General features: G+C 37.6%; 2 protein-coding genes and 1 pseudogene across 6 annotated transcripts in view; 2 read left to right on the top strand and 1 right to left on the bottom strand.

The window, feature by feature from the left end:
• The window catches only part of LOC143303698 (glutathione S-transferase-like), a 39,974-nt gene extending 25,168 nt beyond the window's left edge, over positions 1–14,806 (top strand). The window contains exons 2-3 of one of the 2 annotated variants that reach the window (XM_076625120.1): positions 13,469–13,611; positions 14,639–14,806. In XM_076625120.1, the coding sequence (XP_076481235.1) occupies positions 13,486–13,611; positions 14,639–14,806 (294 nt within the window). In that variant the 5' untranslated portion in view covers positions 13,469–13,485. Of the gene's footprint in view, positions 1–13,374; positions 13,612–14,638 lie in introns of those variants that run through there. The other variant, XM_076625119.1, reaches the window with a different exon arrangement.
• Positions 1,060–13,343, bottom strand: LOC143303697 (uncharacterized). 3 transcript variants are annotated; one of them, XM_076625114.1, is made up of 4 exons: positions 13,204–13,343; positions 5,920–6,085; positions 4,690–4,857; positions 1,060–3,744 (listed from the first exon to the last, which is right to left on the bottom strand). In XM_076625114.1, the coding sequence occupies exon 4, from the start codon at positions 2,916–2,918 to the stop codon at positions 1,554–1,556; it is 1,365 nt and encodes a 454-aa protein (XP_076481229.1). In that variant the 5' UTR covers positions 2,919–3,744; positions 4,690–4,857; positions 5,920–6,085; positions 13,204–13,343; the 3' UTR covers positions 1,060–1,553. The 3 variants fall into 3 exon arrangements, with proteins under 3 accessions (XP_076481229.1, XP_076481230.1, XP_076481232.1); XM_076625115.1 differs by lacking the exon at positions 13,204–13,343 and adding an exon at positions 10,758–12,389; XM_076625117.1 differs by lacking the exon at positions 13,204–13,343 and adding an exon at positions 11,936–12,387.
• Positions 14,807–17,050: 2,244 nt separating the features above from the next.
• LOC117164193 (glutathione S-transferase-like) lies at positions 17,051–18,531 on the top strand (annotated as a pseudogene). Its single transcript, XR_013060223.1, has 3 exons — positions 17,051–17,182; positions 17,494–17,661; positions 17,919–18,531. The product of XR_013060223.1 is annotated as a glutathione S-transferase-like (transcript).
• Positions 18,532–24,937: the final 6,406 nt, after the last annotated feature.

Below are 24,937 nucleotides of genomic sequence, written 5' to 3' on the forward strand. Positions count from 1 at the left end.
ATTTTAATTGCATCAACGTAATACGTTCTGTGGTCGACGTCTTAACATAATTGTACGGATCGAATGTCTTTACGTAAAACTGTCCCGTGCATGTTGACGATTCGCGGCCAATCAACGATATCAGGCCGAATGTTACGTGCTCAACGCTATTTTTTCGCGTTCACGCTCTCGTAAGTCTCGTGACCAATTTACACGAAAAAAGATCGAGTTAGAGACACGATAACGCGTTAATGAAACTTCTAATCTCTAAATCTCTAGAGAGAAATCCTTAAAAGCTGTAGATCCTTAATAAACAATTTACCGATTACGACGATAAGTCCCCTGATGCTCGTAACCAATTTTACACAGAAAACGGATCACCAAAGTTGCAAGACTTTCGAGTTGGAGGGAATGACGCGTTAACGAGAGCGTCGCGACGTATAATGTTTACAAAGTTTGCGTGGAAATTAACACGATCAGGAATAAGCTGGATCGTTGTCACCGTTTACGATCGTGTTTCCGAGATGAAAGAAACAGCTACTATTATGCAATCGATCGTTTCGAACTAGTAAACGGCGTAGCGAAATAAAACTCGGTGTAAGTCTTAACATACGTTCACTAGCAGGAACGTGTTTTATTGAAATTTTTACGACTCGCTACCGGCTGCCCCAGCCGTTGCATTATTTGAATAACATCGAAGGTTGTTGACCTAGCAACCGAACGAAGGTGCGATCCAATTGGATGTGGATGTAATTACACCTTGAAATACCTTTCGTCATCGAGCATTTCCAATTCCCCGCCGAGTGTCCTCCATTTTTGCGCTTAGTCTTTACGCTCGATATCGTCGCGATTTGCAAGCACTCGCTAGCAACAGAATGTGCGATCGTCGTCGCGCGTCGCCGTTTCGACAGAATTAACGTCGTTGGAATCTCACAACGATTGAGAAACCGCATATTTACTTCGCGCGAAAACCACGATGAACGAGTTATGTCTCGTTCGGGCTAATTTCTTTGAAGTAGTCAATGTGTCGATTTTTAATTTATGCTTCAAATATGTAATATCGGAAAATAAGGATAGAAATTTTTTTCCGATTACTTACAATTTATTAATATTAAATTGAATATACAAATATAAATTGGACAGAGAACGATATTTATTTAACGGAAACTAAATGCAATACTCGTATCTATATCAAATAACTTTGCAGTTATTTGATCACTCTCGTCACAACGAATCTAACACACACACTCTCTCTCTCTCTCTAACAACTCTATCAATTCTCACGACTCTACTCTTCGACGACTCAATTAGCTCTGATCTTCGCCAATACACTCCTGCTCGGTCGTGCTCGCTCTTGCTCTCGTCCTCTCACACACACACACACGCACACTTTTCGGCTCACATACTCTGGCCTCTCGATTGCCACTCCTTGAAATGTGGAACCGTACTTCTGTTTTGACGCTGCTTATCTTTTCTCGCGTCACTGTTACTAGGCGCTCTTGGATGTAAACAAACCACGAAAGACGACGTACACGGTATTTTCTAATTTCAGCCGATCTCCAATCAAAGCTATTCTACGATATTACAAATATTAAGAATCGAAGATCCAGTGTGGAGAATTTGAAGGGTTGACTCTGAGATTTGAGAGTAATTTCAGAGAATAGAAGCTTAATTCCTGCGATTACTTGCTTCACATACTTCCCCTTTTCGGATCTTGACACTACGCAAGTCTCTTTCGGTCGTGCCGTACACCTCGCTGCAATATGTCCAAATCCGCTGCACTCGGAACACCTAACACCTTCTCCCCTCTCCGGACACTTAACACTTAGATGATCCTCACTACCGCAAATGAAGCATCTTCTTTTCTTCATTGCATCTACAGATTGACTGGGCTTCCCGTTCTTCTGGGTTTTAGCCGGCTTCACAATCGACTTTGCTCTGCGACTCTTCTGCTCTTCGTACATCACTAACCTCTTCCTCAACTCTTTGATTGACGTAGCGCCGTACAATATAGCCTTATTGTTCTCGTCGTCTATTATTCCATCCACTATGTATTCCACCTTTGCTTCCTCCTCTATGTCCACATGGCTGGCTATTTCGAGCATGCGGTACATGTAAGCCAAACATGCTTCATCACTCTCCTTTTTTGTTTCTTCAAGTTTCTGATGTACTTGCCTACTGTTGACTTTCCTCGAAAATTCTTTAGCCCCCTCTAGCCCCCTCTTCAACTCATGCCAAGTCCTGGCATGACACTCGAAGCTCGCAAATATTTTCGCTGATCCCTTCAGCAGCTTCCTGGCGTAGACTGCCTTCTGCCCATCCGACCACATGCACGTATCAGCGACTTCCTCGAACGACTCGAACCATCGTTCGACATTTTCACCTTTGTCGCCACTAAACGACTCTAATGCATCTTCGACGTCTCTAAAACTCAGTGTCGAACCAACACATGCCCTTCGACAATATTCATCACGGTCCTGATACACCCTTCGCGTATCTCTCTTGTATCCTCTTGCGTTTTTCTTGTCATCTTCATCCTCACTTTCGTCGTCGCTTTCTTCTTCCGACGATATGTCGTTACCATCCATGGCCGCTTGTAGCCGTGCGCGTAATTCTACTTTTCTTCCCGTCGTTTTTAAACCCAAACTAGCGAGGCGCTCCTTCAACTCCTTCGTATTCATTTTCTCAACATCTTCATCTTCGTTACAATCACGCTCAGCTCTCTGTACGTTTCCTAAATCTCGTTGACCGGTTAGCTCTTCACCGCCCGTCGATCCCTTAGGATACGATTGTCCAGCTCTACACGCCCGATTCAGCCTTGCAATCAGCACTGACCTCGCACCCGATATAGGGAGGTTCATTCGCGCGAGCTTACTCCTCAGCTCCTCCAGCGTCGAACCCTCTTCACCCGACAATCTTTCGTCCCCAACGTTTGCCATTTTTCACACTACACAAACTTAAACAGTCAACGATATCGTCTTTTACCGCACCGCGTACCGGTAAATTCACAACTAGCTCGAATAGCTCTGTTAAACCGTTTCGTTTTCTGTCTTGTCCAATCCCGGACGAGCCCCCAAAAATATGTAATATCGTGATATAATGTATTTACAAGGAGTGGACAATAGAGATGTTAATCAGACAGAAAAAGACGATTGTTGTTCAACCTGAACTATTCACGCCAAACGTACAGAAAACAGCGCAACTAAATAACTAGATAGCGACTCGACTTTTACCAAAACGCAATCAACACTCTCTCGGCAACGCCACTCGCAAACTCTGTCTCCGCTCAACTCGCACTCGGCTCCTCGACTCACACTCTGTTTCTCGACTCACACTCTGGCCGTTGTCGCATTCTATTGCCTTTTTCCTAGGCCCACCGCACACGTGTTCTGCAGACGCTCGTAGCCAGGGTCACGTAGGTCTTTTCCACGAAACTATGCACTTGAAAAGACCGATGACACATTGATGGGCCCGACGGCGCCTCGGCTCTCGCGACATTGTTCATAGTTCGCCCGATATTTCTTAGGCCTTTCGTCCACGATACTACATATATGTAGTGGTGTACTGGTCATCTTTTTTCCACACGTTTTTAGCTTTTTAGCTGTTTGTGAATGGGCGCCTAATCAGCCAATCAGAAATAGCCGGTATTCTATGAATCCTTTTCTTCAATGCTCGAAGAGCTGGATATTTATCCAAAGCTGATGCCCCAAACATATACTCGAAATTTTCAAGGGCCGCTGCAAACACGAAGTCCGGCCATGTCGTCTGAAAAAAGGTTTGTATACATTTATTTTGTACCTCCTCTATTAAACAATTTTTTTAATTTACCTTGAAAAATGTGAAAAATCGAACTATTAACTAAAGATCACTAGCTTTTTAGGAAGAATTTGGATTTTTATTTTATTGTCAGAATTTAATGGATAATTTTAGAAACTTCAACCTTTGGAGGTATTTGTTAATTAAAAATGACAAAACTGGTATTATGTAAAAAAGAGTAATGTGTATCCTGAATCAATGTCGAATGGAAATTAGACAGTTCTATAAAAATAATCCTTCTCACGATTCCACAACTTCATAGCTTAATTAAATACAATTCTTCGGCGATATAATTACAAATACATTTACAGGAATTGTGTAATATGATAAATATCTCGTTAAAGAAATTGAAATCGTAAATTCCGCGGATAACCAGCGTTTATCATATAGAGACAGGGATTTGCAAAGAATAAAAGTTGTAGAACGTTGAAAGGCGTTGAGAGAAACGTGATGTTATCCCGTTATTCGTTAATGCAACGCAGTTAAAAAAAATCCCGTAGGAAGATTACGATAATAGATAACCTGAGTCGAGTGTTTGTCGGGGGATCTAAAAGATTCTTTCGAGTTGAGCGTCTGAGATTGCAGAGAAGAAAATTTGGAAGCCATCGAATTCGTGATGTCGATAGAAATCTTCAGTTGGAATCGTTGTATCATAACGTAGTCTGCTTATTGTAGATAAGACTTTACTAAACTAAAAGTGACTACTAAAAGTTTCTATCCTCTAAATTCTATCTACGATTCTATAATCTAAAAACTGACTTTTGCAAACAAACTGTAACATTCGCTTAACGGAAAGACATACGTATCTTGTTTGTACTCGTCTTTTCACAATGAATTCTTGAACGTCTGTCTCTGTGGCGAGACAAATGCAAAGTCATCTCATCAGTTACTCACCTTGCTTGAAATCTCCAAGAGTATCGACGAGCACGTCGCATATCATCGCATCCCATTCGTTCCTTCCCATTAGATCGTACTTCTTCGCCAAGTATCGCGCCACAGCGTTACTCTGCGCTACCGGTTTCCCGTCTATCTCCAGCACAGGCAGCATTTTATAAGGTATTGCTAAGAACAAACATGGCTCATATGAACACTGTGTAGAGGGAAACGATCGATAGGAAATCACAACACAGCTTCCGAGGCCGTTGCGTTCTTGTGAATAAATGAATCGAAATCATTTCGGTTTTAATCAACATGGCCTAGTAAAGAAATACAGAAATGTCTTCTTTCTCCTTTTTTTCTTTTCTTACGATTACGATGGACAGGGTATCGCGTGTTTTTGACTGTTGGGAAGAACCTAAAGTTTTTAAAATCAAGGATAAAAGATCGAGTATAAAATTTGTAATTCTCACGGAAAGGAACGAATCTGTCCGATGCGGTGTACTGAATGTACGAGGAACGATCAGTATCGTTTTGCGGGAAGACCTTATGCAATGATAGTGGACTTACAACTGCGAATAAAAAATTCACGTCGCATAATACCAGACACGGAAAAAATATTAGAAAATGTACACGGTTCTTGTAATGAAAATTGAAATGCAAGGAATATAAATCGAATGTCTCTTGCGAACGTAATTTTGTGTTTTACACCGACAGGATTGATTTACAGACTTACGTTGATTTTTGGTTTCTCTATCTGCAAGCGACATATAAGATTATATCGAAGACTATGCTGCGTAAAACTTTTATTATACTATTTACGATAGAAATGTCGCAACGGAAGATCGAATTTTATGTCTGCTTTGTTCTTTCGACTTTTTAGCTATGTTCTTGTTCATTTCCGAACTGATTTCAATTTTTTATCCTTTTTTTCCGACAAGTCCTAAAAAGTTTTTAAATTAACGAGAAACGTAGAAGTATTTTTGTATTCCTATTTTAAGTCACCTATTTACGGTTTTCTCAAAATATTCGAAATGCTTCGATTCATTGAAAACAATAAAGATTGCAACACAAAAATTCGAGAATCGTAAGTGAATTAAGTTGGTATTCGATAAACACGATATTACGGAAGCAAAACTTAATGAAAAGTTCGACTTTATTCCGTATGAAATTTTACTTTAAGTAAGTTTAGCCTGCACGTGAAACGAAAGTTTTATATACAGAAAAGTTTGAGTAAATGGTAGATACCTGAGAGTTGAACGATGAAAGTAAAAATCGATTCTTCACGCTTACAATCCTTGTATTCAGGCCAGGTTCTTCGGGGATCCTCTCGTCGGTATACTTGATGCCAGTATATGCAAATATGTACCGTATATGTTCGGCACGACCACGGGCATTTTCCTTGCTCTGTCAACTTATCGAGAAAAATGATACAATTAACTCGTGTAATTAACAGACTGTGTGCGTGTTTGTGTGTATAGAGAACAATTTATTTATAGATGGAATAATTCGTATAATACGCAAAATAAATCATTTAGAAGGCTGGAATATGTGTTTTTGAAACAATTAGTTATGTCGAAAAATATTTCAAACGAGATATAATTATGAAAAAAATAATAATTAAATGTATGTAAATGTATGTAATAATAGTTAAATGTATGTAAATGTAATAATTAAATGTGAAAATTAGTTGTGAAAAAAATAATAATAAAAAATAAATAAATGTAAAAAAAGAATTAAATGTAATTAGCTTCTTTATACGCACGCGATATTATTGGCGATATATGAAGGTCAACTTTATTTTTTTAAATAGATATATTTATACGTATATTTATAGATATAAATACATATATTATATAGATATAATAGTATATATAATATATATAATAATATATATGTCGAGTCTGAATCTCCGAGTCCGAGCTCGAGGCGCCCTCCCGGGGAGTGCTCGTGGGAGGTAGCGGTTCTGCGTTGAAGTTCTCCATCGTCCGGTCGCGCGTGGGGTACCTTTATTGTCGATAGTTACACTAGTGACGAGGGCCTCAGGCTTGATAACGAATCCGTGACCAACGGGAGGACAGGTTCCCTTGCTCTAACTCACACGTGCACCACTCCCTGCTCGTAAGGCACTCGACTTCCTTCACCGATCAGCTCTCTAGCAAGACTGCTCGTCATCCCAACGACGCCACCGAAACAAGACTCCGGTCGAGTGTCTCAGTACACACGATCCTCCGATCGACGTACGATTGCTATCGGTTTGGATACTTGCGATTGTTTCGTTATGGCTATATTAGGCTCTAGGTTGCAAGGTTAGGGTGTTGTCCTGAAGTTCCACAGGGGCCCCGGCGTCCTTTCGTCTCCGACTCGGCCATCCTGACACTTACACGTGCTCGTGTGTGGCCTGCTGGCTTAGTCTACCCGTCGGGGCTTCCACCACGCAGGCATCGACCCGGCGCTCGTCCTCGGGGCAATGTTTTTCTTCTCGCCGCGATGGACAGCGAGACGCGATGTGTCCCGGCATGTGGCAGTGAAAGCACAACGCTTTTGGTGGTGCAGCCGGTCGGCTTTCCTCCGGGCGTCGGGGGTCCTCCTTCGGTTACCACTTCGCCCTCTTGCGGCATTCGAATGTCGGATGTCCGTAAATACCGCAGTGGCCACACCTGGTCCAGGGGGCGGGTGACCTGCCTCGTTTGTTTCCGGAGCTCGCTAATGACCTCCACGGCGGGGGCGTTGGCCACTCCGTGTATAGGAAGGGCTTCATTTCTCTTTGGAATTGTTTCACCGACGTGATGTCACTCGTGAGCGCTAGTCGTTTAAAACGTTCATCGCGCGAGCCCAGCAGATGGAGGGCGGTGGCGGCGAGTACCTCTTCCCTGGTTGAATTTCGCCACTTCGACCCCAGGAGGGTGATGATACGATTTCCGTACGCTCCTGGTGTTTCGCCGTCCCGCGGTAGTTCCTCGGCTACCTTGATTAGCGACGCGGCTGCTACTTCTTGGCCACCGAAGTGCGCGGCGAATTGTTCCTTAAAATCTGGCCAGGTGTGCTCGTCGCCGTTCATTATCTGCGTAAGCCAATACGCTGCCGGACCCTCTAGGGCACGGTTTAGGGCAGAATACAGTGCGCTGTTTTTCAGGCGGTGGTCCCTCATGAGCAGGCCGACGGCTGTGCACAGGCGGCTGGATCTGCGTCCGCGGCTTCGGGGTTGAAGCGCGGTAGCGATACCCAGGTTGCCCGGTGTCCTTTCTTCTTCTTCTTCTTCTTCTTCCTCTTCTTCTTCCCTAGCGACCGCTTTAGTGCGCGCACGATACTCTTACGATCCCGTGCCGACAACGTGTGTTCGGATGCCACTTCTGATGTCGAGTCTGAATCCGAATTCGAGCTCGAGTCACATTCCGAGTTCGAGCTCGAGGCGCCCTCCCGGGCAGGGCTCGCGGGAGATTGCGATTCCGTGTTGGAGTTCTCCATCGTCCGGTCGCGGGTGGGGTACCTTTATTGTCGATAGTGACACTAGTGACGAGGGCCACAGGCTTGATAACGAATCCGCGGCCAACGGGAGGACTATCATATAAAAAGCAACAGGATACACGAAATAATATAATTCTGACTAGGACAACATAAACGCAAGAAGTGTTGATATTGAAAAAAATATTTAATTTTGTATATAAATATTTTCATATTTAAAAAAGTTTCCGGAAGCAGGAAGATTTACAAACAAATAATATCATAAACCGAATGTTTCATGATCCTTTTCTAATTAGAGTGTGTGACAGCATGTGAGAACGTTTCTTAAAAATATGACTTATTGCAATTACCTAATCGCAATTATAAACGATTAAGACCTTCTCACAACGAGGCAATCTATCCAAAGTATAAAACTCGTTATACTTGATGAGAAAACAAATCTCTACTTAGGTTTCATTTCGTTTCATCGCGTTCATAAAAAGTGAATTTGTATGAACGCATCGTGCAATTTAGTAATTAGGACTGTTGATCTCGCTGCAACATAGATGGATAGAAAAAAGCCATTTAAAATGATACAACGTCGGGAAGACAATTATGAAAATTATAAATGGAACACAAGATAAAATTGTTTAAGATTAATTCTTCTTTTTTTTTTTTTTTTAAATCGCGAGTGTTTGCAAACGAAGTTTCAATCTGTTTACAATGATAGCAATGAGAGGAGGATGTCTATGAAAGTTATAAATGCGATATTGAATAACATTTCTGCGAGTGGGTTTGTTTTTCGTTACAAATGTTTTTTAAACGAATCTGCAATCTGTTGGAAACTACGGAACAGTAACGGGACGACTGATAGGGAAATAAAAAAGATCGCGTTTTATTTGAACAGACAAATCTTTGAAATCTATTCGAAAGTCTATTTGAAATGGTACGAGCTCGAAAAGAACGGTGAATACTATAGAAGAAGGATTAATTAAAATTCTTATTAATCTGTACGCTTTGTATATTAAATACCTTGATCGATGCCAAGATAACAAATTATTATACAAAACAGTGAAGTATCCACGTCTGACATTAATATTGAGTATTACCATTACTGTAATTTAATTTTTAACCGATCCTGAAAATTCCTTAGAACGTAAAAAGTATAAAATGTTACTGTGCATTTCAAGATTAAATGCACTGTAATTTAGAAACAGTTATGAAGCGGAAACAAATAATTTATTCAGAATAAGAATTCTACGTAATCATGTTAAAAAAAAAAACGTACTTATAACGCGTTTAAACTCCAAATATGTAAAGACAATAAGGGAAAAAAATTAAACGAAGAATCGTATTTTTTGTAAATTCACACAAGATTTTATCCAAAAAAAAATTGGCCTGTACCAATATTTTTATTTGTCGTTACAAGTTACGAGGGTATTAAAAAATTGGCCACGAATGGACCAGAGATAAGAATTTATCAGACTTGCTCTCGTAAATTTCAAGACGTTGCATCGGATATTCTTGAAAATCTTTGGACAATGGCCTCGATATTTCGCAGCTTCTATCCTCGAAGCGGAAGAACTCGGCGTTAAAAGCGACAGAACTGGAGAAACCCGGTGACCGCGAGCCTTTCACGCTCTCGACAGATTTCTCATCCCTCGTAATCCTCCCGGTGTCACCCAATTTCCACCCTCGTATTGCGATTTGTTGCTTCCAACGAGGCGACACCTTGTCTTGTGATTTCCTTTTTCGTCGCGTGAAACACGACCGAACACTTGTTCAAACACACAATTCATATTTATCTAACTCGACAAAACGCCGTGTCATTGAAACAATAGCATTCTTTGGCTTTTATGTAAATTCCAATAAATTATGATAATGTTCGTGGAGACATTATTGCTACCTATTTTATCTGTCGTGATCCAAATTGATTTGTGGCTACGTATGTATATATATATATATTTGTATTTTCTTTTGTTCTTTCTTTTTAATTTATGTGATCTGATTTCTGGGAGTTCGGTGAAATTCGATGCTTTATTTTTATCAGTAGAATCTTCCTTGTCATTGTCAGAACGCAGACGTTTACGCGTTTACGGAAAGTTTAAGGATACAAAAATACAGAAAAATGTAGAAAATATGCAAGAATATGTAAAATATCGAAAGTACAGTACTTCTAATAATACTTAGTAGCATGCTTACAAACAAATTTCTTTTGTATTTCTTGAAATTGCGTAAAGATTCGCGGTAATTATCGGATTTTTGTCCTCTTTTATCTGCTTTTTTTATTCGCAACTTATATGAGATATGAATTAATATTCAACGACGTGCGCTCTGTGCCACGAAATGAATTATCTCGCGTTAAGACTGCGCCAATTCTTACGTTTGATATTTCATTTAACGAACAGCCGCGCGTTCCTGAGTTTAAAAACCGCCACTCTGAACTTACGCTGAGAATAATATCAGGAAAAGCGAACGAGAGATGATTAGAAAGAAAATGCGAGAAGCAGTGAGGGGGATATTACTAGACTGCGCTTTTTTGTGCAAGTATAGCAGGATGTTTGGGAGTGTAAAATTTTAACGAATGCGTATAATATGAAAAAATATATGAAATATCCAAGGTATAGTTTTATTAAACTTACTTTTTATAATGCTTCGTAGGTAAAACAATTTTCTATCCAGATTCCACTTTCTCAATTATATTTTCAAAAATGCTCGATAAGGAGTACAATTTTCTACCCAGCTTGTAAATTTCTAATTATATCTTCCAAAATTCTTGATAGGTGAAACAATATTCCACCGACGATTTACTTTTTTAATTGTATCCCCCAAAATATGGACCTGCTTAACGTTTAGATATTATTATTTTTTTTTTCGTTGTTACTTGATACGGCTAGCAATTAAATAGTGAGAATAAGAAGAATTGGAAGTGCCATTTTCGAAAAAGAATTTTGGTTTTAAATTGGAAATTAAATTTGGTTTGGACATATATGACACAATTTGTATGGACAATGAAGAGTACGAATCTACGAATTTCGAGGTAAAAGTATTGATATATGTATCGATATTTCTGGTCGTTACAATATCTCTAATCAATACAAAGTTCTAACTGAATGTTAGAATGTTAAACGTTAAAACGTTTAAAACGTTAAAATGTGTATCGAATCGTTGTAATTCCAAAGATGTCAATTGATGTAATGTAATAATAAAGTATAAAGTATAATAAAGTATAAAGTATAATTTCGTCTGTGGTATAATCTTTCTATTCCATTTTGTTACGTCGCACCGCGAGCAATATGGCAACCAGATGTCACCGGATACTCGCAGCGTATCCTCCATAGTTTCAAGTACCTTCCATAAATCTCATAGATTTCCTAGAAAAGGTCCTTCAAACCAAACAAACGTCTGTTTCCGAAGAATTTCTAAAGACTATTGTCTACCCCGACTGGACAAGGGAAAGTTAGTTTTTCTCACGTATGCTGCAACTTTCCTCCCACTAACCACTTTCTCTCGAGGGCGGTTAAGACCCTTCGTTAACCAATTAACAACGAAGACACTTCCTTCACTCTCCTAACTAAAATCGTCACCAACAAATCCGATGGTCCCGTGCGCTAGACACACCCATCCTTAGCTTTCCTTCGAGACAGCATCGTCTCCCAAGACAGTTCTGATTTCACATCCTTCGAACGGTCGATATCCTTCCACCGGGTAGGACACACCCACAGATCAGTCACTCATTCATCTCGTACATATTCTCAACGCGAGAATTGATTGTAATTTCAACAAATAAATAAAAAAAAAAAATCTCGTACATACGCACCAGCGTAACTGCCTTCGTTATAAGTTGTTGGAATAAACGGTGAAATATAACTTACTATACTGTGTCATATTCATTTAACCACCTCTTACCTTAACCGAAACAGGGGAACGACTACTTCGCGGCGTCGATTCGTAGCGAGAATTTACGCCTCTCGCTACTGCGACTGCGTCTCTCCGCGAACGGTCGTAACACATTGATCGACAGAAGTACTAAACTCTAATAACATAAATTTATATATTTTCTATTTCCCAGCCACCAGTTTTATAGATTTTTCTATCTTCTGTACTACTTTTATCCCTTTTATTTTTTCTTACATGAGATTATTGTAAATTTAATATCATTTGTTCGCAATATTTGTTATTTATCTTTCCTTGAATTTGAAATTTCGCGCTTCAATGTTGTGTGTTGTTCGACGTTTTATCGAACGATGTTTATCGAACTAGTTTATGAATACATACATAATCATTAAAGAATCTATAAACCTTACTAGTTTGTATTTACTAAGTTTTGTTACAGAAAACATGTTCTCATAAATTTTCAACTTTAATTTATGGAAATTTATTAACCTTAAACTATAAAATCATTCAATGAGTCTTTCCGGATGTTTTTATGTAGTCATAATTTCACATATCAGCACAGCTCCACCAATAGGATAAGAGTTACGTGGAAGCAACAGGGGGGAAGAAGAACATATAGATATCTAAAGGTTATTTTTGTCTCATTCAAGTTTCTGTTAACCGGCTTGGAAATTTCCTGTGCTTGTTTCGACTTTGAAGTCTTAAAAAAAAATTGTAAGTAAATAGTATATATATAGTATATATATCCCGAGTCAAAGTTTCTCTTTATAAATAATAAACCGTTTAAAAACTATATTTTGTATGTTTTTTCCTTATTCATAATTAAATAATAAATATGAAATACTTCTACAGAAAGCCGACATCCTTCAATTAACCGAACAGCAGATGATTTAAAAATTAGTAGTTGAAAGAAATAAATGTTATTACATGTTCATAATTGATCGATAAATTTAAATATACAATTAGACCTTATTAAGACCTAGATAAAAGACTTTTTTCTCGTTTCTCTTCTCTTACTTAATCACTAAGAGTTATATAACGTTTATTCGATAATTCTGCTTCTCCTGACCTTTCCACAAATGGTTGTTTATATCTCGACATTCTTGGTACTTTTATTCAAATTTTAATAACAGTACTTTACTCGTCAGAAGTAAATAAAAAAGCTCTAAGTAGAAGCAAGGATTTACTTACCTTTCCTTTCTCGAATCTCAGTTAGCAATGTTGTTCCTCTTGAAAGATTTTCCAAGTTTCCAAGACAATTTCCACGCTGGTAACATTGTATATATTTCAAGTATCGTGACCACAGGAACTTGTTGAGGCAATATTGAAGAAAGCAAAGAGAATGAAGAAATTGTAGGAACTATGAGAGACTACTCCTTCTTTCACAACTTATTTTCTCTTCGTTTGGGGGGAAAAACACAAATGAACGTAACGGTTGGTTTCATATACGTTTCAGATATCTGCTACTATCGCATGGAGGAGAATCCTGAAAAGAAGGAAGCGAGGAAGAATCAACTTTTGAACGAAACAATACCATTTTACTTGACTAAATTCGACCAGATTATTGGCAAAAATAAAGGATATATCATTCCTTCTACCGTAAGATTTTTTATCCAAATTTAATGTTAAAATTTTTAGTCTTTGTGCAAACTGGGCCATGTTGTCCATAAAAAATTATTGAAACTTTGTTGCGACAAGACAGCTTTAATTGTTGAGAGCAGAGTGTATCTTTAAAATTCACTCCTGTTAGTTTATGTACAAATGAATTTGCCAAGATTTTCTGCTTTTAGATAATTATTCATGTATCTTCCTCATCAAGTTTGATAGAAATTATTACTATCGTAATCAAAGCAAAGATTAAGATATGTAAAATCATTTCTCTGGATATGACACTCTTGTTTAATGAGTGATAAATGATACCATTCGAAATATCATATTTATATAATATATAATGATACTTATAAGTGTAATCACTTAAGTACAGATATCTGAATTTTTCTCACTGTCACTGACATAGATACGTATTATCGTCCCTTAGATTACTTGACCAGTTTATTTCTTTCATCACTGTGTTATTATATAACAATAATAAATAGTCACATTAAATTAATTTAGTATGATTATGTTGTTTAATAATACGTGTTTCATTGCAAAATATTTAGCGATTGAAGGGCTCATAGGAAACATGAAAGTGAAAGAATACTAGAATCTACAGTTTACGATTTCAATTTCTTTAACGAGATATTTATCATATTACACAATTCCTGTAAATGTATTTGTAATTATATCGCCGAAGAATTGTATTTAATTAAGCTATGAAGTTGTGGAATCGTGAGAAGGATTATTTTTATAGAACTGTCTAATTTCCATTCGACATTGATTCAGGATACACATTACTCTTTTTTACATAATACCAGTTTTGTCATTTTTAATTAACAAATACCTCCAAAGGTTGAAGTTTCTAAAATTATCCATTAAATTCTGACAATAAAATAAAAATCCAAATTCTTCCTAAAAAGCTAGTGATCTTTAGTTAAGAGTTCGATTTTTCACATTTTTCAAGGTAAATTAAAAAAATTGTTTAACAGAGGAGGTACAAAATAAATGTATACAAACCTTTTTTCAGACGACATGGGCAGACTTCGTATTTGCAGCGGCCCTTGAAAATTTCGAGTATATGTTTGGGGCATCAGCTTTGGATAAATATCCAGCTCTTCAAGCATTGAAGAAAAGGATTCATAGAATACCGGCCATTTCTGATTGGCTGATTAGGCGCCCATTCACAAACAGCTAAAAAGCTAAAAACGTGTGGAAAAAAGATGACCAGTACACCAATATATATATATGTACGCTGGCATCGCTATGTTGGTAAATGTTCGATGTTATACGTGTCGTAAAATGTAACAGTTCTATTTAAAAAAAAAAATTTCGTTTCTATGAGTACGTTAAAAGTTTAACTATAAAAAGTCTCATCTGAGCTGTGTTCCTTTATGTGAAGGTATTATTGTGCGTAATATTGTGAATTACGACTTTTCCTCTCCGATATTCGTGAATTGAATCACGGTCAACTCAGCTTGAACTAAAATCCTAACTAAAATCGTCACCAACAAATCCGATGGTCCCGTGCGCTAGACACACCCATCCTTAGCTTTCCTCCGAGACAGCATCGTCTCCCAAGACAGTTCTGATTTCACATCCTTCGAACGGTCAATATCCTTCCACCGGGTAGGACACACCCACAGATCAGTCACTCATTCATCTCGTACATACGCACCAGCGTAACTGCCTTCGTTATAAGTTGTTGGAATAAACGGTGAAATATAACTTACTATACTGTGTCATATTCATTTAACCACCTCTTATCTTAACCGAAACAGGGGAACGACTACTTCGCGGCGTCGATTCGTAGCGAGAATTTACGCCTCTCGCTACTGCGACTGCGTCTCTCCGCGAACGGTCGTAACACATTGATCGACAGAAGTACTAAACTCTAATAACATAAATTTATATATTTTCTATTTCCCAGCCACCAGTTTTATAGATTTTTCTATCTTCTGTACTACTTTTATCCCTTTTATTTTTTCTTACATGAGATTATTGTAAATTTAATATCATTTGTTCGCAATATTTGTTATTTATCTTTCCTTGAATTTGAAATTTCGCGCTTCAATGTTGTGTGTTGTTCGACGTTTTATCGAACGATGTTTATCGAACTAGTTTATGAATACATACATAATCATTAAAGAATCTATAAACCTTACTAGTTTGTTTTTACTAAGTTTTGTTACAGAAAACATGTTCTCATAAATTTTCAACTTTAATTTATGGAAATTTATTAACCTTAAACTATAAAATCATTCAATGAGTCTTTCCGGATGTTTTTATGTAGTCATAATTTCACATATCAGCACAGCTCCACCAATAGGATAAGAGTTACGTGGAAGCAACAGGGGGGAAGAATAACATATAGATATCTAAAGGTTATTTTTGTCTCATTCAAGTTTCTGTTAACCGGCTTGGAAATTTCCTGTGCTTGTTTCGACTTTGAAGTCTTAAAAAAAAAATTGTAAGTAAATAGTATATATATAGTATATATATCCCGAGTCAAAGTTTCTCTTTATAAATAATAAACCGCTTAAAAACTATATTTTGTATGTTTTTTCCTTATTCATAATTAAATAATAAATATGAAATACTTCTGCAGAAAGCCGACATCCTTCAATTAACCGAACAGCAGATGATTTAAAAATTAGTAGTTGAAAGAAATAAATGTTATTACATGTTCATAATTGATCGATAAATTTAAATATACAATTAGAAAATGTTTCTTCTTTATTGATAACTAAATAATACAGATAAGATACAAGATACTTGTACGAAAAGTCGGCGCGTCGTTCAATTAACGGAACAGCAGAGGATTTGAAAATTAGTAGTTGAAAGAAATAAATGTTATCATATGTTCATAATTGATCGATAAATTTAAGTATGCAATTAGAAAATGTTTCTTATGTTCGGAAGAATATATAATCACTGCTGAATGTTTTGTAGTTACGAAAGTTGTATACAAACATACATTGTACATACGACTAGTAATGGTACTAAATTACTGTTAGAGGGTCTTGGGTGTATAGAACCATATGGTTAAATTAATACTAGGGATAACGAATCGCGCGAATGTAATTAATATTTTGAAATGCGTTGTTTGCATTAATTGATAGTTTTCTTATAAACTTTTTTATAAACAATTTCATTGCTATAGAAAAAAGATAAATGCCGGTAATATGTCTATCCTACTTAAATAGAAAGTGCAATATTTTGTTATAATATTTGGCGCAAGTTTATACATTATTACATCCAAAAATAATATTCTTTTTATATCTAAGCTATATTAAAATATAAAGATACAAATAGCTATGCGAGTAGTTAGTAGTTGATGCTTTTTACTTAAATTGTCTTATACTTCATAATTTGTAATAATATAATTCTTGTCATCAATGATTCTTTGTTTTTACTTTGTATATATTATACTTCCAGGAAGATGCCGCTCTATAAATTGACTTACTTCCCAGTTACGGCATTGGCAGAACCAATCCGTTCTTCTTCAGCTATGCTAGTATTCCATTTGAAGATGAACGTATCAAAAAGGACGTCTGGCCAGAAATAAAGCCCTGTAAGCTTAAAATTTAAAGAAGTTCTGTTTCTTAAATCTCATCTTTCCTAATTTAACTAAAGTAGCTAAATAAAGTAGAACACAATTATGCAGAGTATAACAGAGATTATTGTTTACTCTCCATTGCTCTATAAGATATGTGGGAGAACAATAGGTATTGTTAAGGAGACAATGCCCTTTGTTTGCTGATAAATTATCAATAAATTAAATTATATCTTTCCAAAACAGATAACAGGAAGCTAGATATTTAAGAAGCATCATAATCTGTTTGTTCGATAGAATCTTTGATTCTATTAGTTGTATGTTTTTAGTGACTCCTTATGGCCTGCTTCCTATGCTCGTAGCTGATAGAAGGAAGGTTGCTCAGTCTACAGCTATTTGCCGTTACTTAGCCAAACAATATGACTTAGCTGGAAAGACTGACTGGGCAAATCTTCATATTGATGTCACTGTTGATACTATTCATGATATTCGTCATAGTGAGTATCCAGTGCTGTTTTGCATAAATCTTATGAGAATCTTGATAACAGATAGTACATATCTGTTCAGGTATTTATTAGTTGAAATCCGATTTAATATTTGATTTAATCGAACGATACACGTATGTCAACAATACAAGACAAAGGATTAAAAAGGATTGTAATTCTATCTTCAGTATCATTTAAATTTCGCACAACACTGTATTCAAATTAGTATAACATTAGCGAATAGTATTTAACTGAAAACAAATTTTCAGAAATTGCCGCCTTCCACTATGAGGAGGACGAGAAGGTCAAAGCTGCAAAACGCAAGACTGCTGAAGAGACGCTGCCGTTCATTTTAGAACGTTTGGACCAGCAAGTGAAGGAAAATGACGGCTACTTCTACGATGGTACTCTCTCTTGGGCTGATTTAACATTCGTTGCTCTGCTCGATTATTTGAACTTTATGTACAAGTTTGATCTGATCGAGAATTACGAGAATCTGAAGCTGCTGGAGAAAAAGGTCTTCCTTCTGCCCAAGATCAAAAACTGGATTGAGAGACGCCCAGTTAGCGAATTCTAAACTTCACGATTGCTTATGGTTTTATAAGCGTTTAAAGATTGCGGTCTTAGTGTGTTGAGAGAATGAAGAACGAATCGTGTTGATGGAAGTTTGTATGGAATATACTGATTGCTTTTAACATTCATTAGTTCCAGTTATTACCGATATTTTTGTCATTTAGTTAGGGTTTTCCCTTTAGATTACGTTGTGATAGAGAACTATTATTTGTGTATTCCTACAGAAACATACGAACTATATAAACTGTTGACACGATGTTGTGCTTTTGTATTATAGAGATAATAATAAAACCATCAAACAATCATTAATTATGTGTTTTATTATATTCATTAAGAATTGAAGATTACCTCCTTGGTGATCTTGATAATATCGTATTTTACAAATGTTGAACAAGAAAAAATGTATGATTATTTTATTCAATACGTTATGAGGGTTGCTTTAAAAAAAATACGAGTTACATATTTCTTTGAAAAAAGCATGATTTTTATCGATACAATAATGTTCTTCTGTTATCGCTTTAAAGTTGAGTACTTCGTTGATTACACGAGAGAACTCACCTACAGCAAACAAGATACGACCCTGTGTAAAGTAATTAATCTGTTTGCTCGTTGCTAGCTACACATAAGGCTTGCGTAAAGAAAAATATGCATTTCAGTTCAGGCGGAGAATTATGTAGGAAGTCATTTTGTCGATCAATAACTTAGTTAATAAAAGATCAAATTTTCATGTACATAAATGTAAGTAACGTTCAAGTATTAATCATTACATACAATTTTTGTATAATTCGATATCTTGGTCACTTACATCTTACAAATGATATATAGATAATATTTATGAGATACATTGGAGCTATCTTTTAGTTAACGCCATTTTTTCTTGTTTTCTCTGTACTTTTACTATTCTTCCAAAAATATCAAAGGATCGATGACTTCAAATTAAACTAGAATTGCTTCGGTATATTGTCAATCAATGGCTATTTGTATTCACATCTATATCAAAGGAAAACTGATTGCAAAATTAATTACCCTTGCAACTCTGCAATATGAAAATATGTGTGATCGACCTTGAAGATGACAAATCTCAATGTTTGAAGTAGTACAAAAAGATGATAATTTAATTTCGCTTTATCAAACTGTACAAAATTTGTATACACATACAGAAAAAAAACGGAGTTCAAACATTAATCAACATGAATTATCGGTTATTATTGCTGAGTAATTATTAGGATTAGAGTTTTGGAGTATCGATCGTATCGAGTTTTAACTATCGGTTTCCGCAATTTATTGTTTTTCTAAATTATGTCTAAATGGTATCAGTTTTTGAATATTTTATAGTTTACACTCCAACATACTGACGTAAGCTACCGAAAATAATTGTAAATTATGCAATATCATTTTTTTTATATTTCATAATCTAAATTTCAATCTATTTTTTGTATTTAACATCCCTTATTTATTGTTCGTGTTCCGTCTTGTACGTTCTTCAAAAAATCTTAATTTTTTTTTGGATAAAATCTTGTGTGAATTTACAAAAAATACGATTCTTCGTTTAATTTTTTTCCCTTATTGTCTTTACATATTTGGAGTTTAAACGCGTTATAAGTACGTTTTTTTTTTTAACATGATTACGTAGAATTCTTATTCTGAATAAATTATTTGTTTCCGCTTCATAACTGTTTCTAAATTACAGTGCATTTAATCTTGAAATGCACAGTAACATTTTATACTTTTTACGTTCTAAGGAATTTTCAGGATCGGTTAAAAATTAAATTACAGTAATGGTAATACTCAATATTAATGTCAGACGTGGATACTTCACTGTTTTGTATAATAATTTGTTATCTTGGCATCGATCAAGGTATTTAATATACAAAGCGTACAGATTAATAAGAATTTTAATTAATCCTTCTTCTATAGTATTCACCGTTCTTTTCGAGCTCGTACCATTTCAAATAGACTTTCGAATAGATTTCAAAGATTTGTCTGTTCAAATAAAACGCGATCTTTTTTATTTCCCTATCAGTCGTCCCGTTACTGTTCCGTAGTTTCCAACAGATTGCAGATTCGTTTAAAAAACATTTGTAACGAAAAACAAACCCACTCGCAGAAATGTTATTCAATATCGCATTTATAACTTTCATAGACATCCTCCTCTCATTGCTATCATTGTAAACAGATTGAAACTTCGTTTGCAAACACTCGCGATTTAAAAAAAAAAAAAAAAAAGAAGAATTAATCTTAAACAATTTTATCTTGTGTTCCATTTATAATTTTCATAATTGTCTTCCCGACGTTGTATCATTTTAAATGGCTTTTTTCTATCCATCTATGTTGCAGCGAGATCAACAGTCCTAATTACTAAATTGCACGATGCGTTCATACAAATTCACTTTTTATGAACGCGATGAAACGAAATGAAACCTAAGTAGAGATTTGTTTTCTCATCAAGTATAACGAGTTTTATACTTTGGATAGATTGCCTCGTTGTGAGAAGGTCTTAATCGTTTATAATTGCGATTAGGTAATTGCAATAAGTCATATTTTTAAGAAACGTTCTCACATGCTGTCACACACTCTAATTAGAAAAGGATCATGAAACATTCGGTTTATGATATTATTTGTTTGTAAATCTTCCTGCTTCCGGAAACTTTTTTAAATATGAAAATATTTATATACAAAATTAAATATTTTTTTCAATATCAACACTTCTTGCGTTTATGTTGTCCTAGTCAGAATTATATTATTTCGTGTATCCTGTTGCTTTTTATATGATAGTCCTCCCGTTGGCCGCGGATTCGTTATCAAGCCTGTGGCCCTCGTCACTAGTGTCACTATCGACAATAAAGGTACCCCACCCGCGACCGGACGATGGAGAACTCCAACACGGAATCGCAATCTCCCGCGAGCCCTGCCCGGGAGGGCGCCTCGAGCTCGAACTCGGAATGTGACTCGAGCTCGAATTCGGATTCAGACTCGACATCAGAAGTGGCATCCGAACACACGTTGTCGGCACGGGATCGTAAGAGTATCGTGCGCGCACTAAAGCGGTCGCTAGGGAAGAAGAAGAGGAAGAAGAAGAAGAAGAAGAAGAAAGGACACCGGGCAACCTGGGTATCGCTACCGCGCTTCAACCCCGAAGCCGCGGACGCAGATCCAGCCGCCTGTGCACAGCCGTCGGCCTGCTCATGAGGGACCACCGCCTGAAAAACAGCGCACTGTATTCTGCCCTAAACCGTGCCCTAGAGGGTCCGGCAGCGTATTGGCTTACGCAGATAATGAACGGCGACGAGCACACCTGGCCAGATTTTAAGGAACAATTCGCCGCGCACTTCGGTGGCCAAGAAGTAGCAGCCGCGTCGCTAATCAAGGTAGCCGAGGAACTACCGCGGGACGGCGAAACACCAGGAGCGTACGGAAATCGTATCATCACCCTCCTGGGGTCGAAGTGGCGAAATTCAACCAGGGAAGAGGTACTCGCCGCCACCGCCCTCCATCTGCTGGGCTCGCGCGATGAACGTTTTAAACGACTAGCGCTCACGAGTGACATCACGTCGGTGAAACAATTCCAAAGAGAAATGAAGCCCTTCCTATACACGGAGTGGCCAACGCCCCCGCCGTGGAGGTCATTAGCGAGCTCCGGAAACAAACGAGGCAGGTCACCCGCCCCCTGGACCAGGTGTGGCCACTGCGGTATTTACGGACATCCGACATTCGAATGCCGCAAGAGGGCGAAGTGGTAACCGAAGGAGGACCCCCGACGCCCGGAGGAAAGCCGACCGGCTGCACCACCAAAAGCGTTGTGCTTTCACTGCCACATGCCGGGACACATCGCGTCTCGCTGTCCATCGCGGCGAGAAGAAAAACATTGCCCCGTGGACGAGCGCCGGGTCGATGCCTACGTGGTGGAAGCCCCGACGGGTAGACTAAGCCAGCAGGCCACACACGAGGACGTGTAAGTGTCAGGATGGCCGAGTCGGAGACGAAAGGACGCCGGGGCCCCTCTGGAACTTCAGGACAACACTCTAACCTTGCAACCTAGAGCCTAATATAGCCATAACGAAACAATCGCAAGTATCCAAACCGATAGCAATCGTACGTCGATCGGAGGATCGTGTGTACTGAGACACTCGACCGGAGTCTTGTTTCGGTGGCGTCGTTTGGATGACGAGCAGTCTTGCTGGAGAGCTGATCGGTGAAGGAAGTCGAGTGCCTTACGAGCAGGGAGTGGTGCACGTGTGAGTTAGAGCAACGGACCTGTCCTCCCGTTGGTCACGGATTCGTTATCAAGCCTGAGGCCCTCGTCACTAGTACGCTCCCAATATTTTCTATTTGAGAAAACATACTTGTTGCTATTGCAACTACAAATATTTTTACAGTCGACGCTTTTGCCGTGAATCATTGGCTAACATGTAAAATCGAGAAAAAACATGGTTTATTGTGATGGAAATGTGGAAAACCGCAAAACCGATATAGAAGGGAAAATAAAGGAAAGGAAGGTAGGGATAAGTAGAAGCTTGGGGCCAAGTTTAATTCACTGAAACCGAGCTGCTTGTATTATCACAAAACAAAATTGCCAGTACGTCATTTCCGTACTCTCGTCCTCGCGAAAATGATTTTGCTCGTTAAGAAAAAACGAAGAGATAAGGAAGAGAGGAAAAAGCAAACGGAGAGCGCTTTTAAAAAGCTGGCGAACCGTGTGTTACCACAACGAGACACGCTGTGCTACTTGTCGCTTTAAATTGTGTCGCAACTTGTTTTTGAGATCTTTGCCAGGGACGCGTTAAAACAGGCTGCAAATATATTTCTGGCTTTTCTGGGGTTTAACTGAAATATGACAAATAACGTTGTAAAACATATGTACTTATGACTTACAGAGTAATTGAGTGTACAAAATATATAGTATACAAAATAGCCAGCGATTTAGGGCTTTAAAAGATCAAAAGAAAAGAAAAGAAAAGAAAAGAAGAAAGATAATATGTTGTGGCAGTCTAAGTCGATCTAAGAAAATAGATAAAGGGAGGGAGGGGCAAAGCTAGTTAATCTGGAAAGAATCCAAGCGTCAATTTCAAGCATTTACAGAGAATCACTATTGAAAGTTCAAAGGCCGACTAGTGAGCTTCATCCTATCTCATTTTTTAATCAGGCGATGGATCGACGAATCGTATTGATTTCGAGGATTATTATAGTTCTGTGGGAATTTTAAAGCGTGGTTTGTCTAATCTTGTCTCGTTAGCTACAGACTCTTTGGCGAGCAGCCTGAAACTTGATGCAGTTTCGAGAAAATGAAAAATTCGTTTTTCCTCTTTGCTTCCCTGTTCCTTCTTTCCTCCTTTTTCCCTTTTTACATCGCGTTAAGACCCGTTAAATAATGTTGACTGCCGTGGACGCTGGCTGAGAAGTGCACTTTATAACTAGCTTTAAAATCACTGACGTCGATGAGGACAAAGGTAAGTTAGAGGGTCATTTATCTGAGCTGGTGTTATTCCGCTGTACAAACTATTTCCGGCCAGTACCTTTTATGTACTTTCGCTTCCGCTAACAAGCAACGCGCCATGTCCATCACTGTTCTATTATACCTTTCCGCTGTCCCGTTTAATTCATGTACGTATGTTGGGCAATTATTTATTCTTATACCTTTATCCCTAGCAAATTTATAAATTCGATTATTTAAATATTCTTTACCATTATCGCATCTTAATATTTTTAACCTCTTGCCCGTTAAATTTTCGGCTTCATTTACGAACTGTACGAAAGAATCAAAGACCTCATCTTTTGATTTTATACAATAGATCCTAGCTATTTTACTATAATCATCGATAAATGAAATGAAATATTTTTCTCCATTGAATCCGGTAGTCTTAAAGGGACCACATACGTCCGTATGAATAATTTCCATTATTTCCTTAGCCTTAGTTCGATTATTTTTGAAAGGTAAGTTATGCATTTTGCTTTCTATACACACCCTACATTTCAAAAGTTCCTTTTCAAATTCATTCGGTATGCCAGTCACTAGCTGCTCTTTACCCAAAATCTCTAAATATTTAAAATTTACGTGTCCTAGCAGCCTATGCCATCTTTCCTTTTTACTCATACCACTACGTTCGGCGCTGTTTACTAAGTGCTTCTTCCCTTTCAATATACTTTTTATTCTATATGTCCCATTCTCTTTGAACGCTACAGCTGTAAGTTTATTATCCTCATCTATTACTTTCGCAATATTTCCTTTGGAAATAACCGTATTCTTATTGTCTGTTAGTTTACCTAAACTAATCAAATTTGCGGACATTTCTTTCGCGTAAAATATTTTCCTCATATTTATTTTATTTTGTTTTCCGAATGCTTCAAAATGACTTATAACATTCCCAACTTTTGTCGCTTTTATCGGTCTATTATCGCCTAAATATATATTTACCGGTTCTTTTAGGTCGATAGATTTATCGAAATAATTTATATTATTAATTATGTGATCGGTACAACCGCTATCTAATAGCCACACTATTTCGTTCTTACTTATTTCATTCGTCTCACTGCTGTCCATATGCCTGCTCTTGAGTTTCCATGCTCGCCCGTGCCGGTTCTTGATTGACGATGAAAGTTTCCACGTCCTCTGCTCGTATTGCCTTTGTTCTCTCTTCCTCTGTTTCGACCACGTGTTGGCCCATGCCAATAGCCGTTACTGCTTCCCGCTTGGACGCCATTTTGACACTCTCTCGCA

This window comes from Bombus vancouverensis, chromosome 15 (genome assembly GCF_051014615.1).
Source record: "Bombus vancouverensis nearcticus chromosome 15, iyBomVanc1_principal, whole genome shotgun sequence".
NCBI lineage: Eukaryota > Metazoa > Arthropoda > Insecta > Hymenoptera > Apidae > Bombus > Bombus vancouverensis.

Coding starts and splice junctions, on each gene's coding strand:
- LOC143303697 (XM_076625114.1), bottom strand. CDS start 2,918: ATGGCAAACGTTGGGGACGAAAGATTGTCGGGTGAAGAGGGTTCGACG.